Source organism: Erinaceus europaeus, chromosome 1 (genome assembly GCF_950295315.1).
Source record: "Erinaceus europaeus chromosome 1, mEriEur2.1, whole genome shotgun sequence".
Lineage (NCBI taxonomy): Eukaryota > Metazoa > Chordata > Mammalia > Eulipotyphla > Erinaceidae > Erinaceus > Erinaceus europaeus.
Genome location: NC_080162.1, coordinates 114,484,751 through 114,500,228, shown reverse-complemented (window position 1 = coordinate 114,500,228; position 15,478 = coordinate 114,484,751). Strand labels below are relative to the sequence as shown.

The following is a 15,478-nucleotide window of genomic DNA, read 5'->3' as shown; positions in this document are numbered from 1 at the left end:
TGCAGTGCCAAGGATCTAGTTGGAAACCTTAGGCATACAAGTCTGAACTATTTACTCAGTCACAAACACTCTTTCCTTCCTTCCTTCCTTCCTTCCTTCCTTCCTTCCTTCCTTCCTTCCTTCCTTCCTTTCTTTCTTTCTTTCTTTCTTTCTTTCTTTCTTTCTTTCTTTCTTTCTTTCTTTCGAGCACTGTTCAGCTCTGGCTTATGGTGGTGCTGGGGATTGAACCTGGGACTTTGGAGCCTCAGACATGAGAGTCTCTTTGCATAACCATTATGCTATCCACTCCTGTAATCATAAACATTGCAATTTTAATTTTCAATAAGATAAATATTCATAACACAGCATAGTGGCTTTGCAAAGAGACTGTCATGCATGAGGCTCCAAAGTCCCAAATTCAATCCCTTACACCACCATAAGTCAGAGTTAAGCAGTACTCTGGGAAAAAAAAATCCCACAAACAAAAACTCTTTGAGATACTTAATATTTTTGAAGAATGTAGAGAGTCCCAAAAGCCAAGTATTTGGTAACCGCAGCTAGAAAATATGCACTGCATGCAATGAGTTAACTTCTATAATTCACCAAGACTTGGATTATTATATACCATCTTTGGAACAACAAAGAAAATTATCATTCAAATTACATTTGACAGAGTTTATTTCTCTCCAAGGACTCTGGCAGAGAAAGATTGTTCTAGACAATAATAAGCGAATGCATGTAGAATGTGTTAAACCATGATTAGCAGAGAAGTCCTCTGTAGATGTGAACTGCTATTATTGCTATTATTAATTGTTGCAATTATTTGGCGATTATGTATATTAAATATCTTCTCTCCATTGGTGGCTCAGTTTTAATTGCCTTTCTTTAATGAGGTGTAATTGACGTATGACATTATATTAGTTTCAGGTATGCTGTGTAATGATTCTCTATTTGTGTACACTGTAAGATGATTACAGATAATCTAGTTACGATCTGCCAGCACATTACATTATCAAATATTTTTTTTTATTCCTTGTGATGAAACTTTTAAATGTTATTCTTTTGGAAACTTACAAATATGCAATATGCTATTATTAACTATAATCACCACTCTGTACAGGACTTGTCTTTATGGAGTTTTTCTCTTTTGGTATATAGAGATTGTGTGTTCAAACTGATCCACACAGTTTCTGAGAGATGATTCTATTTATTTCTTGCAGTGTAATCCTCCCACTCCCCAAATTCATTGTGATGAGCTTTTGTTTCTTCCTCTAAAAAATTCTTTTAAAAATATCTTTATTTATTGGGTTGAGACAGCCAGAAATCGAGAGGGAAGAGGGTGATTCAGAGGGAGAGATATAGAGAGACACCTAAAGCCCTGCTTTATCCCCATCCACAAAGCTTTCCTCCTGCAGGTGAGGACTAGGGGCTCGAACCTATGTCCTTGCACATTGTGACATGTGCACCCACCCAGGTGTGCCACAACCTATCTGTAAAAATTTCTAAGTACTTCTTGTCACAAACTTATGAAACCATCCTGTTCAAGATCACCAGTAACCTCTATTGTTAGATGCTGGGATCAGTTCTCTGTCTTTTCCCTACATATCCATCAGCAACTTCTGATAACAGAGTCTCCTTGATTTCTGAAATTTTTTCCTCCATGTGGCTTCTGGGCTATTTATTTTCTATTGACATCTATTTTTTAAAAAATTTTTATTTATTAAAAAAAAACACTGACAAAAACCATAGGGTAAGAGGGGTACAACTCCATACAATTCCTACCAACAGAATTCCGTATCCCCTCCCCTCACCTGATAGCTTTCCTATTCTTTATCCCTCTGGGAGTATGGATCCAGGGTCATTATGGAGTGCAGAAGGTGGAAGGTCTGGCTTCTGTAATTGCTTCCTTGCTGAACATGGGCATTCGTAGGTTGATCCATACTCCCAGCCTGTCTCTCTCGTTCCCTAGTGGGGTGGGGCTTTGGGGAAGCAGGGCTCCAGGACATATTGGTGGGGTCGTCTGCCCAGAGAAGACTGGTTGGCATCATGTTAGCATCTGGAACCAGGTGGCTGAAAAAAGAGTTAACATATAGAGCCAAACAAATTGTTGACTAATCATGAACCTAAAGGCTGTAGTAGTTCAGATGAAGAGTTAGGGGGTCTCTGTTTTGTAGATAGTTAGTAGTCCCATTTTAGTTATATTCCAAAGAGCCCATGACTATACTATTTTTTTTCCTTTTTTCTTTTTTACTGAGCCTGACATCTGATATGCAGGTGGATCCAAGTTATTATCTGGGGAGATGATGTCATGGTTGGAAAAAAGGGCTAGAAAGCTGAATCAGGGAAGAGAGTAGCTCCCAAATATGGGAAAGGTGTATAAACATTGTTGGCTGTAAACTCCATCAATTTGATCTGATCTGGGGCCCATATTCAGCTTAGGAGCCTATGTGACTTCTGCATCCCTGTAGATCTGAGCTCACATTCTGTGGTCAGGAGCAGGAACATTCCAAGCTGCCCCAATTTCAGGACCCATCTTCCTCAGGTGGAAGATAGAGTATGTTGTCCAGCTTTCCTTTGGAGGATGGAACATTCTCTACCATTGTTGATCCACGTTGAGGGAAAGGCTCTAAGGGGGCCCACAAAGGGGTCTATTGTGTTGTTCCTGATATGGATGACCAGTAACAATGGAGAGAGGGATCTATTCATGGTCTAGGCCCATCATGTCTGTTTGGGAATCTCAGGACTCCCCGAATAGGGCCCCAGCTGATGGGGTGGCCTGATAGTGACTAAAGAGTCATTGTTAAAGTATGACAGTCTCTTGCCCATATTAATCTTTTGTAGTCCTTGCTTTGATAAGGTTATCTTTGGAGTGAGTTAGGAAGTATAATAAGAAGTAGGTGAGGAGGGTATCTATGTCTAAGTAAACATTATTTCATTAGGAACTTTATGGTCTCTCTTTTTTTATTTGCTTCCTATACTGACTCACTGCAGACTATTGTGCACTTTGCTTTCAGGTATATATTTTGCCCTAATTTATGGATACATGTGAACATATGCCCTATCTCATGGGACCTGGTCTATCTCTAGGTTTTGGGACTAGGTTTTGGGACTTTGTTAGGAGATATCTATTTTGTGTGTTATTAGAGAATTGGGCCTATACATTTTTTTCCTACTAATATGGTCATCAGGTATAGGGAAATTGTGAGGATGTAGTTGAGCTTGGCAGGGTTTGACCTGAGGGGCTAGTCCATCCTGTCAGTCTCTTTCCACTGAGAGATTGAGTGAGGAGGGACACAAGACCCCCCCAAGGTTTGCCTCATCTTAGCAGACTCCCTGCCTCACAAAGCACCTGCATTCCTGATACTATGGCCTGCTCCCTTATTATCTACATAATCATTGTTTTGCCTGAAAGATCCCTACCCATTCCATTCCTTTGATCTATCTTCTTTCTACCCTCAAGACCCTCCCTGCCTGCAGGGTATTATTAATCCCACCAGTTAAAACCCTCACAACAGTTGCTAAGGAAGTTCCTACCTTTCCCAGGCCCCTTTTGCCTTTCTCTGCCCCTTTCCAAACCATGTCAAACCATTTCCATTTCCGACTTGCCACTTCCGGGTCTGACTCTTAAAAGCCTTGGCTCTCTGATAAATAAAGAATTGAATTGCCTCGCCACCACCAGCTTTGTTCCTGAGTCATCTCTCTCATGTCACTGAGTGAGTAGCAGCCCAGGCTGGCTCAGGTCATGTTCTCTCCAACCCAGAGAGTACGCACCTGGGAAGAGGCACCCTCACGCTAGCCTGTCAATCAGGAAAAAGGATATTCTAAGTGTTTATTTTTATTTTTGTTCTTTTATTCTCAGTGTTTAAAAATAATATGTTTAAATGTTCTTTAGTTAAATATGTTGACTGTATTATTATAATTCTCATTGTTTTTTATTTTAAATTTTTATTGGCTTAATTATGATAAATAAGTCTATTGGACAAGAGGGGTACAATTCCACACAATTTCCACCACCAGAGTATTTATTTATTTATAAAATGGAAGTATTGACAAGACCACAGGATAAGAGGGGTACAATTCCATATAATTCTCACCACCAGAACTCTGTATCCAATCCACTCCCTTGCAAGCTTTCCTATTATTATGTCTCTGAGAGTATGGACCCAGGATCATCATAGGGTGCAGAAGGTGGAAGTTCTGGTTTCTGTAATTGCTTCCCTGCTAAACATGGGCATTGACAGGTTGATCCATACTTCCAGCCTGTCTCTCTCTTTCCCCAGTAGCGTAGGTATCTGGGGAGGTGGGGCTCCAGGACTGGGGAGGTGTCCTGCCCAGGGAAGTCAGGTTGGCATCATGATAGCATCTGGAACCTGGTGGCTGAAAAAAAGTTAAGATAGAAGGGAGAACAAATTATTGACTAATCATGAACCTAAAGACAAGAACATTGCAGATGAAGATTTGGGGTCTCTGTTTTGGAAAAAACTAGTAGATCTATTTTAGGTATATTCCAAGGGGCCCATGACCTGACTAGTTTTTGCCTGAGCTTGACATCTAACTTGCAGGTGAACTAAGTTACTGTCTGGGGAGATGGTGTTATAGTTGGAAAAAAAGGACTAGAAAGCTGAATTAGGGAAGCTATCAAATATGGGAAAATTATTTAAATATTGTTAACTGTAAACCCCATAAATTTGATCTGAGGTCCATAGTCAGCACAGGAGCCTATGTAACCTCTGCATCCCTGTAGGTCTGAGCTGGCACTTTGTGGTCACAACTAGGAACATTCCAGGCTGCACTAATTTCAGGACCCATCATCCTCAGGTGATAGAGTATATTATTCAACTTCCCTTTGGAGAATGGAACATTCCCTACCCTTGTTTATCCACAAGGGCAAGGTTGTATAGGGGCCCACAAAGGGTCCATTATGTTGTTCTTGATGGAGATGACCAGTGACAATGGTGTGACAGATCCACTAGAGGTCTAGGCCCACCATTTCTGTGGGAATCCCAGGACTCCCTGACAAGGGCTCCAGGTAATGGGATGGCTTGATAGGGACTAAAGAGTCATTATTAAAGTGTGCCAGTCTCTTGCCTTTATTCAGCTTTTGTAGTCCTTATTTTTGTATGACAATTATATTTGGAGTGATTAAGGGACTTGCAATAGTAGGTAGGTGAGGAGGATATCAAAGTCTAAGGAGAAACTATTTCACTAGGTACTCTATGGTGGCTTTTTAGTTTCTGCTTGCTTGCTACATTTATTGACTCACTGCGAGCTACTGTGCACTTTTGCTTTAAGGTGTATATTTTTCCTTAACTTATGGATATATATATATATATATATATATATATGCCTTATCTAATGGGCCCTGGTCTATATCTAGGTTCTGAGGTTTGCTAAGAAGTGGACCACCTAAACTGGAATTAAGGAGTCCTGTGAGCTAGGAAAGGTCTCACCAGAGTAATGATACTGAAGGGTTAACATTCCACACCTGAAGTCTCTAGACACAGTCAGAAGTGAAGCATGCTGAGGTGGTACTGGCTGCATTGATTGGGTTGGGACCAGATGATGCAGTATCAGTTGATATGACTTGAGAGAAGCATGCAGGAAATAGAGCCCTACCCTAGGGGTTTCAGGACTGGGAGAAATATGGGCTTTATAGAGAAAGGAGAAGGTTCCTGTAGGCCAGGAGGTGGCACACCTGGTTAAGAACACACTTCACAAGAGTTTTCTATCCCACCTCTTCCATTGGAAGCTTTCCTATTCTTTACCTCTTTGGGAGCATGAACCCAGGATCATTACGGGGCACAGAAAGTGGAAGGTCTGGCTTCTGTAATTGCTTCTCCACTGGACATGGGCATTGTCAGTTCAATCCTTACTCCCAGCCTGTTTTTATCTTTCCCTAGTGGAGTAGGGCTCTGGGAGGTGGGGTTCTAGGACACATTGGTGAGGTCATCTGCCAGGGAAGTCAGGTTGGTGTCATGGCAGCATCTGCAACATGGTGGCTGAAAAAGCATTAAGATATAAAAAAGAACAAATTGTTTAATAATCAGGGACTGAGAGGTAAGAATATACCAGATGATATTTGGGATATCCATTTTTGAAAAAGCTAGTAGGTCTATTTTAGGTATATTCCAGGACTTTAATTTTTACCTGAGCCAGACAGCTAACATTCAGGTGGACTAAAGATATTGTCTGGAGAGATGGTGTTAGAGTTGGAAAGAAGACTAGAAAGCTGTATCAGGGAAGATAGTAGCTCCCAAACATGGGAAAAGTATAAAGATTGTTAACTGTAAACCCCATCAATCTGACCTGGGATCCATATTAATCACAGAAGCCTATGTAACCTCTGCATCCCTGTAGGTCTGAGCTTGAATTCCATGGTCATATCTAGGAACATTCTAGGCTGCACTCATTTCAGGACCAGTCTTAGCACCAGAACAGTGCTAAGCTCTTGCTTATAGTGGTGTTGGAGATTAAGTATGGGGCTGGGTGGTAGCACACCTGGTTGAGCGCACATATGACCATGTGCAAAGACCTAGGTTCAAGCCCCCTGGTTCCCACCTGCAGGGGGAAAGCTTTGTGAGTGGTGAAGCAGGGCTGCAGGTGTCTCTCTTTCTTCCTATTTCCCACTTCCCTCTCAATTTCTGGCTATCTCTATCCAATAAATAAATAAAGATAAAAAAACTGTTAAAGCTTTCAAAAACAAAAAACCAAACAAACAACAAAAAAAGAGATTCATCTATTATTGTTGTTGTTGTCATACACTGCACAACTCTGGTGTATATTAGTGTAAGGGATTGAATCTGAGACATTGTAGCCTCAGTTATGAACATCTTTTTAAAAAATTATTGCTGTAATTATTGTTGTTGATATAGATGTTGTTATTGTTAGATAGGACAGAGAGAAATGGAGAGAGGAGGGGAAGACAGAGAGGGGGAGAGAAAGATAGACACCTGCAGACCTGCTTCACCACTTGTGAAGCGACTCCCCTGCAGGTGGGGAGCCAGGGGCTCAAACTGGGATCCTTATGCTGGTCCTTGCACTTCGTGCCATGTGCTTAACCCGCTGTGCTACCGCCCGACTCCCATGAACATCTTTTATATAACCATTATGCTATCTACCAAGCCCAATGTATTATTATTTTTTAAAGATTTATTTATTTTATGAGCAAGAATATGAAAGTTAAGTTGGAGCATATGGTGCTGGGAATTGAACTAAGGATCTTATCTATGCAAATCTTGTATGTTACCTAATAAGCCCTTTTTTCTGCCTGATACATCATCTTTAGAAACCTACCTGACTTACCAACTTCTAAAATAAACACAGTAGAACTCTCTACTATCACTGTATACATATTTTTGGACTTTATTATTTATTTTTCCTCCAGGGTTATCACTTAGGCTTGGTGCCTGCACTATGAATTCACTGCTCCTGGAGACTATCTTTTTCCATTTTGTTGCCCTTGTTGTTATTGTTATTGTTGTTGTATAGGACAGATAGAAACTGAGAGAGGAGGGGAAGACAGATGGGGAGAGAAAGATAGATACCTTCAGACTTGCCTCACTGCCTTTGAGGTGACCCTCCTGCAGGTGGGGAGCCAGGGGCTTGAACCCGAATTACTCCTGTCCTTGTGCTTTAAGCCATGTGCTTTCAACCCTTTGCACTACTGCCCATGCCCCCAAACTTTACTTTCTTTTTAGGAGTTTTATTTTTTGCAGTTGCCTGGTATGTTATCATACTGTATAAAATTCGGTGACCTTTATTTCTTCTTTGTGGGCTGCATCTTTTACTATCTCAAAATATTCTTGTCTTTTAAAATACATTTGTCCTTGAATTTTCTTTGTCTACCATTGCCACTTCTTCTTGCCTTGTCATCATCTATTGTTGACAGCCTCAAGATTTTTAAACTTAAAAAAAATGTATGTTTTCTTGTTGGTATGCATGAGACCCCTTCTGTTTCATTTGGTTTAAATCCCCCCTGCTTAACACTATTCTATTTACATAACCACTTCATTCTATTTATATAACTGCTGTTAACAAGCACCTCCCTCCAGGGCATTGGTTCAATCCCCACTGTTTCATGATATGTTTTTGCTCCACCCCCCCTCCTTGTCACACTCTGATTGTCACCAGTCACTTTTCTCTCCACCCTCTCTATGTCACACCCTGTTTCCACCCTACTTGTCAAGTATATATAAAGACAGCATTGTGAGTTTTAGAGTACTTTACCTTTAGTTTAGCTCAGCTCGGCTTAGATTGTGCTGCGTCCTGCATGAATAAAGAGATACTGCCTACAGCTCAACTATGAGTCCCTGGTCGTCTGTTACCTGCCCGTGAAGCCAGCCCGGCGAAAACAACCTAACCCGTCGAAAACGACATATGGCGCAACAACGTGGGACCAGACCTGCGCAACTCCCAGATAAGTGAAGACTTTGCCTGCCTATTCACTATGGTCTTCTCTTCTACTTACGAAGAGGTTTGCCAAAGCCTCTACTGTTTCATTATGAGACAGTTTCTCTGTCTCTGGAACATTTTACTCTGGGCCACACTTCGGTTCCCTCACCGGGAACTTTGGTTTCTTATGACCGGGGTCATAGAGCTTGGGAGATGCACGGAGATTTCTCCTTGGACTTTCTGGATTCCCTCTCCCATGTTTCCTGAGGAAAAGGACTACATTTTGCTCCGGGCCACAGTTTGGTTCTTTATGACCGTGATCGTAGACCTTGGGATATGCATGGGGATTTCCCCTGGAACTTTCTGGACTTCTTCTCGAATGTTTCCCATGGAGAAGGACTACTCTAATTTGAAGAACATTCTCGAGTACCCTGGCAGTTCCCAAGTATGGAGACATGTGGTTAGTTCTACTCTCCTGATTGGATTCTTTCTTCAATGGGAAGACGCTTTTAAAAATGGGTGCCTGAAGCAATCCAGCAGGAACAGTCAGAAACACCCTAAATGGAATTTCGAGGACCTTTTTGGACTAGGTCGCCCTCCGGGGATTCTTAATCCTACATGGTGAGATCTTGATAATCTGGTTCAAGTTGCGTTTCATAAGAGAATGATTTGAATGACTGAATTTTAACATTGACTTAAAAAAAAAATGCTGGACGCAGCCATGATTTCTAGAGACATCCAGAAACAATCCAAAAAATTGTTTTTTCCCTCCTTTGATTTCTCTTTTACGTCTTGACATGAATCTGAAACATTTAATCCTGAAAACTGTATGAGTTATGGGTGGGGCAGATAGTGCAATGATTATGTTAATTATTCTCATGCCTGAGGCTTTTAACCGTGGTTCTTCTGTTTACCTTTCCACATTTTATTGAGTTTAAACTGTTTAAACAACCTTAAAATCATACTAGAAAGGACTTCCAATTTTAATGGAGTTATCAATGATAGTAAACTTCTAATCTGCTACAAGTTTTGTTTGACAAGTAAGTGAATTTCAGCTGTCAAAGTCTTCACATGAAAAAGCATCTACTCAAATGAAAATTTCTGGAAATCCATTTGGACCCCTGTTCTCTGACATCGCCCCCGGAAACCAATGATGAGACCTGGCACGACCTGAAGAAACAGATTCACAGACTCCAAAGCTCACTCTCTACAGAAAAGCAGAATTCTGGTGGCCGACATTCCCCATCAAGACAGACGTACAGCGTTTCATCCCTTGGCATTTTCTTCTGTGGTCAGCTACTTTGGACTGACACCTCCATCGGACTTACTGGTACACGCTGCTGTGTTTCTCAAAGACTAACTTCAGCCAGTTGCCTTGAGACTTTATAGACCATGTCCCCTCGCCTGCAGGCTCTGTCCCAGAGGCAGAAAGCTCCCCTTCCTTATTAGGTTATGCCCACAGAGGCATGAAGCGCCCCAAGAGGCAAGAGATGCCCACAGAGGCAGGAAACACCCTTTGAGGCAAGAGATGCCCCCAGAGGCATGAAGCATTCCCAGAGGCAAGAAATGACCTTTCGCCTGCTAGGCCTTGCCCTTTGAGGCAAGAAAAGCTCCACTTGGCATCACACTGGTTATTGCTGCGCGCCTATTTTGTTTTCCATGTCTTATGCCAGTTCTTTTGAAAACGCCTGTACGATATACGTTTCTGTTCACCCCACAATGGCCATTAGTTAAAAAGAAAGGGGGAATTGTTGGTATGCATGAGACCCCTTCTGTTTCATTTGGTTTAAATCCCCCCTGCTTAACACTATTCTATTTACATAACCACTTCATTCTATTTATATAACCGCTGTTAACAAGCACTTCCCTCCAGGGCATTGGTTCAATCCCCACTGTTTCATGATATGTTTTTGCTCCACCCCCCCTCCTTGTCACACTCTGATTGTCACCAGTCACTTTTCTCTCCACCCTCTCTATGTCACACCCTGTTTCCACCCTACTTGTCAAGTATATATAAAGACAGCATTGTGAGTTTTAGAGTACTTTACCTTTAGTTTAGCTCAGCTCGGCTTAGATTGTGCTGCGTCCTGCATGAATAAAGAGATACTGCCTACAGCTCAACTATGAGTCCCTGGTCGTCTGTTACCTGCCCGTGAAGCCAGCCCGGCGAAAACAACCTAACCTGTCAAAAACAACATTTTCTTTAACACGAACCTAGATTTTTCTTTCTTTCTTTTTTTTAAATCTTTTCATTTACTTATTGGATAGAGACAGCCAGAAATCAAGAAGGAAGGGGGAGATAGATAGATAGATAGATAGATAGAGATAGATAGAGAGACCTGCAGCCCTGCTTCACCACTCACAAAGTTTTCCCCCTATAGGTGGGGACCAGGGACTTGAACCTGAGTCTTTGTGCAATGTAACATGTGTGCTTGGCCAGGTGTTCCACCACCGGGCCCCAGATTTTTCTTTTCTTTTCCTTTCTTTCTTTTTTGTCTCCAGGGTTATTGCTGGGGCTTGGTGCCTGCACTGTGAAGCCACTGCTCCTGGAGGCCATTTTCTCCATTTTGTTGCCCTTGTTGTTGTTATTGTTGCTATTGCTGTTGTTGTTGGACAGGACAGAGAGAAATCGAGAGAGAAGGGAAGACAGGGAGGGGAAGAGAAAGATAGACACCTGCAGACTTGCTTCACTGCTTGTGAAGTGACCCCCTGCAGGTGGGGAGCTGGGGGTTCCAACCGGGATCCTTGAGCAGGTCCTTGTGCTTCATGCCATGTGCTTAACTTGCTGCACTACCGCTCAGCCCCCTCAGATTTTTCTTTTTAATTATATCTGATAGTCTCTGGCTTTAAGCAGGAACATCAATTCTATTCCCATGGTTGTGTTAAAAAATATTCTTAGGATTTAGAGTTTCTATGTTATGTGTTTGCAACTGATATCAGTTAAGTGGTGTAAGTAAAAGAACATGAACCATAGTTGCTTAATAAAATAAATATTTTCTACACCTGTCAACAGTTGCACAACTTTATCCCTTGAAATTCCTTATTTTTCTTAAAAAAAAAAAAAAAAACAGAAAATGACAAGAACTGGCAGAAGTGGATAGTATTGGTCTAGTTACCCAATAAGACCATCAAGGAACCCTCTCTATCTTTTGTCTTACTTATGTCTACCATGTGACTTTCTTCCTCGTGGTTGCAGTCTACCAGAAACTCCTAGTATTTCTTTGTTCCTCTTTCTTCCTTCCTTCCTTCCTTCCTTCCTTCCTTCCTTCCTTCCTTTCTTTCTTTCTTTCTTTCTTTCTTTCTTTCTTTCTTTCTTTCTTTATTTCTTTCTTTCTTCTTTTCCTCCAGGGTTATCACTGGGGCTTGGTGCAGGCACTATGAATCCACTGCTCCTGGTGGCGGTGGCCATTTTTTCCATTTTATTGGATAGGACGAGAGAAATTGACAAGGAGAGGAGAGAGGAAGAGAGAAAGAGACATCCGCTGAGCTGCTTCACCAGTTGTGCAGCACTCCCCCTGCAGGTGGGAAGTTGGGGGCTTGTACTCAGGTCCTTGTGCTTAATACTATGTGCACTTAACTGGGTGTGCCACTGCCCAGCCCCCAGCTTTTTATTCTCTGCAGGAGAAAGAGCATGGCACCTGGACCAGTGTAGCCTTGAACCCTGCCTCCTTTATCCTCCAGGATGGGTGCCAAGGGTCACTTCTGTCTGAATTAACAAAGAGTATTTTAAAATATATTTTTAAATTATCTTTTTTTATTGGATAGAGACAGCTAGTAATTGAGAGGGAAGTGGGTGGTAGAGAGGGAGAGAGACAGAGAGACACTTGTAACACTGCTTCACCACTCTCAAAGTTTTCCACCTGCCTGTGGGGACCAGGGCCTTGAACCCAGGTCCTTGAGCATTGTAACATGTGCATTCAACCAAGTGTGCCACCACCTGGCCCTCAAAGAGTATTTTTTATTAGTGATTTAATATTGATTTACAAAATTATGAGATATCAGGGGTATAATTCCACACCATTCCCACCACCAGAGTTCTGTGTCCCCATTCCCTCCATTGGAAACACTGCAGTTAGTTCTCACAAGGTCACAGATGTGAGTGGACTGTTATTTCTATAACTATCTATATTTATGTATATTTGTCCATTTTTTCTATAGTCCTACCTTCTCTTCCTTTTAAGTCACACCTATACCTATTACTACTTCTTTTTGTCTTTCATTTTTTTAATCTCTCTTCAGATCTTGATGGAATTAGAGTTCAGAGCTCTCTGGTCATCTTCCACTAATATTTCTTCCCCTCTGGAGTGGGGGCGGGGTATGGACCAGAATTCTTTGTGGGGTGCAGAAGGTGGAAGGTCTGGCTTCTGTAATTGCTCCTCTGCTGGACATGGGAGTTGGCAAGTCAATTCATACCCCCAGCCTGTCTCTATCTTTCCTTAGTGGGGCAGAGCTCTGGAGAGGTGGGGTTCCAGGACATATTGGTAAGGTTGTCTGCCCAGGGAAGTCAGGATGGTGTCATGGTAGCATCTGAAACTTGGTGGCACTTAGCTCTCTTTTGTCCTTTTCAGCAGCCTTTTGCCACTCCAAAAATGGGCTATAATATACATACACATACACATATACATATACATGTTTTTGTTTGTTATTAACAGTCTGTTACAAGATTATAAAATTATAATATATAGTTCTATACCACACCCACCTCCAAAGTTCCCTATCCTCACCCTCCTACCTTCCAAAGAGAACCATCAGAGTTCTCAAAAGTCTTACAGTTTGCTTGCTTCTGTTTGGATTTTTTTTTGGCAAGTTGATATAAATCCTATCTCTAGATTGCATATGTGAGTGAAAACATCTGGTAGTTGTTTTTCCTCTTTCCTGTTTGTTGATTTATGTGGATGGGTATATTGTGTCCTTTGGGATAAAGTGGATGGAGTTGGAGAAGATGATGGTCAGTGAAGCAAGTAAGGGGGGTGAAGGACAACTACAGACTGGCTTCACCATATGTGACATATAGACAACAGAGTACAGGAATGTGAAAGAAACAAAACGTTATCCTGTGTCTAGGACTGTGGGAGAAGTATGTTGGTTATCTGTAGGGGTGGGGATGGAGACACAGACCTTTGGTGATGGGAGTGGTGAGAAAAAAAATAAATAAAAGCACAAAAAATCAAACTAGAAGATAAAGAATGGAATTTGTTGCAATAGGAAACTGGAAGACCTCAGAGGATGAATACAACACAGGTTTGTTACCTTGCTCATGTTACAATCAGATGTGAGCAGAGAGGCTCGGGGGTCTATGTGCTTCATCATGAAACTCTGCCATCTCCAATGCCTTGTTTACAATCAGTAGACAAGAGGGAGGGAGGGAGAGGAGAGGAGAGGAGAGGAGAGAGAGAGAGAGAGAGAGAGAGAGAGAGAGAGAAGAAGGAGAAGGAGAAGAAGAAGAATAGGAGGAGGAGAAGGAGGAGAATGGATGCAAGAAGGGAGGGAGGGAGAGAGAGAGGGAAGGAGGGAGACAGAGAGGGGTGGAGGGAGAGAGGGAGGGAGGGAGGGAGAGAGAGGAGATACTCATCAATTTTGCTTGGGGTCTGGGGATGACTTCCTCTAGAGAGTGTTATATTGTCTCCTGAAGTTCTCTCTGCTGCACATCTCAGTAGCTCCAGAAAGGAAGTGTCCAGTAGGCTGACCTGTGCGCTTCTTAGAGGAAAGTGGGAGTGGGGGGCAGAAGTGGGTGCAACTCACACTCAGGATGCTCTGGGTCCCTTTCTGGAGATGATAATGTTCTCTAGAGTGGTACATGGTTATGTACCATCAGCCAGCTTAGGTCTTTCCTTCCTTTCTTTCCTTCTTTCTTTCTTTCTTTCTTTCTTTCTTTCTTTCTTTCTTTCTTTCTTTCTTTTTTTTTACTAGAGCCCTGTTCAGCCCTGACTCATGGTGGTGCTGGAGATTCAACCTGGGACCTCAGAGTCTCAGGCATGACAGTCTGTTTGCATAACCATTATGCTGTCTCCTCCACCCCAACGATTGACACTTGCAGGCCTGCTTTACTGCTTGTGAAACTTCCCTGTTGCAGGTGGAGAGCAGGGGCTCAAACCTGGGTCCTGGTGCACAGTACTATGTGTGCTTAACCTGATGTCCCTGGCTGGCCATCTTTCCTTACTCATGAGAACTCAGGCCTCTTTTTTTCTTCTACCTTTATCATGTCTTCTGGTTGGGGCACAGCAAGTGACAAACATATCCAGTGGCTTCTGGGGGAAGACAACGAGGTCTGGGTCTGGATCATGGGAGAAGGCCCTGGTGATAAGCCCTATGAAGAGATCTCTGAAGAGCTGATTGCAGAGAGGGCACGGCTTCAGGCACAGAGGGAGGCAGAAGAACTCTGGTGAGTGTTACCAGTGGATGCTGGATGGGAACGTAGAGCTCTGGGATGGGTTTGTGCTCTGGGTGGGAAAGTCAGTGGACTTTTTTGAGTTATGCTAACATCTAAGGATCAGAGCATTATCATTTCTATCCAGGTAGACAGGGCTCAGGTCCTGTCTCCATAAATCAATAGGGAGCTGGGGTCCAGATCTTAAAATCTATATATAGCATAGGCATGAAAATATCCCCTCCCCCTTTCATTAACTTTTGGCCATAATTTGGATTCACTGAGCTGATGCATACAACATGCTTTTGATTCTGTTCTCACTGAGTTGTCTCTGTAACAGTTTGAGGGTCATCCTGGGGCTTTCTGCCTCATTGGCCACTGGCAATGGAGACTAGGGCAGCTTCTGGGGGTCCTAGGGGAGCCCTAGTGATGAGGGTAGAGTGCGCAGAGAGGAAGTAAACACATGACCAGCTCTGGGAGAAGCTTCATGGATGACTCATTTATTAAGGGATACAAGCAAGTAGATATACCCAAGGTTCAGAAAGAAGGTTGAGGTATCATTAATCTACACACAATGCATAGTTACATCTTGTCCTACCAAATATTTGATCACAACTGGAAAGTTACCATATAAGGTCTGGTCATGAACTCACAATGCCTAGGTAGGCTTTTTTTTTTCTAAGGGTAAATTACAAGCACCTCAGGACAAGGGGAAAGGGAGTGGTTGATCAAAACCAGGAT

At 42.4% G+C, this 15,478-nt stretch overlaps 1 protein-coding gene across 1 annotated transcript in view; it reads left to right on the top strand.

The window, feature by feature from the left end:
• The window catches only part of SH2D4B (SH2 domain containing 4B), a 92,322-nt gene that overhangs the window by 21,094 nt on the left and 55,750 nt on the right, over window positions 1-15,478 (top strand). The window contains 1 exon segment of the mRNA XM_060202028.1: window positions 14,593-14,752. Coding sequence (XP_060058011.1) covers window positions 14,593-14,752 — 160 coding nt within the window.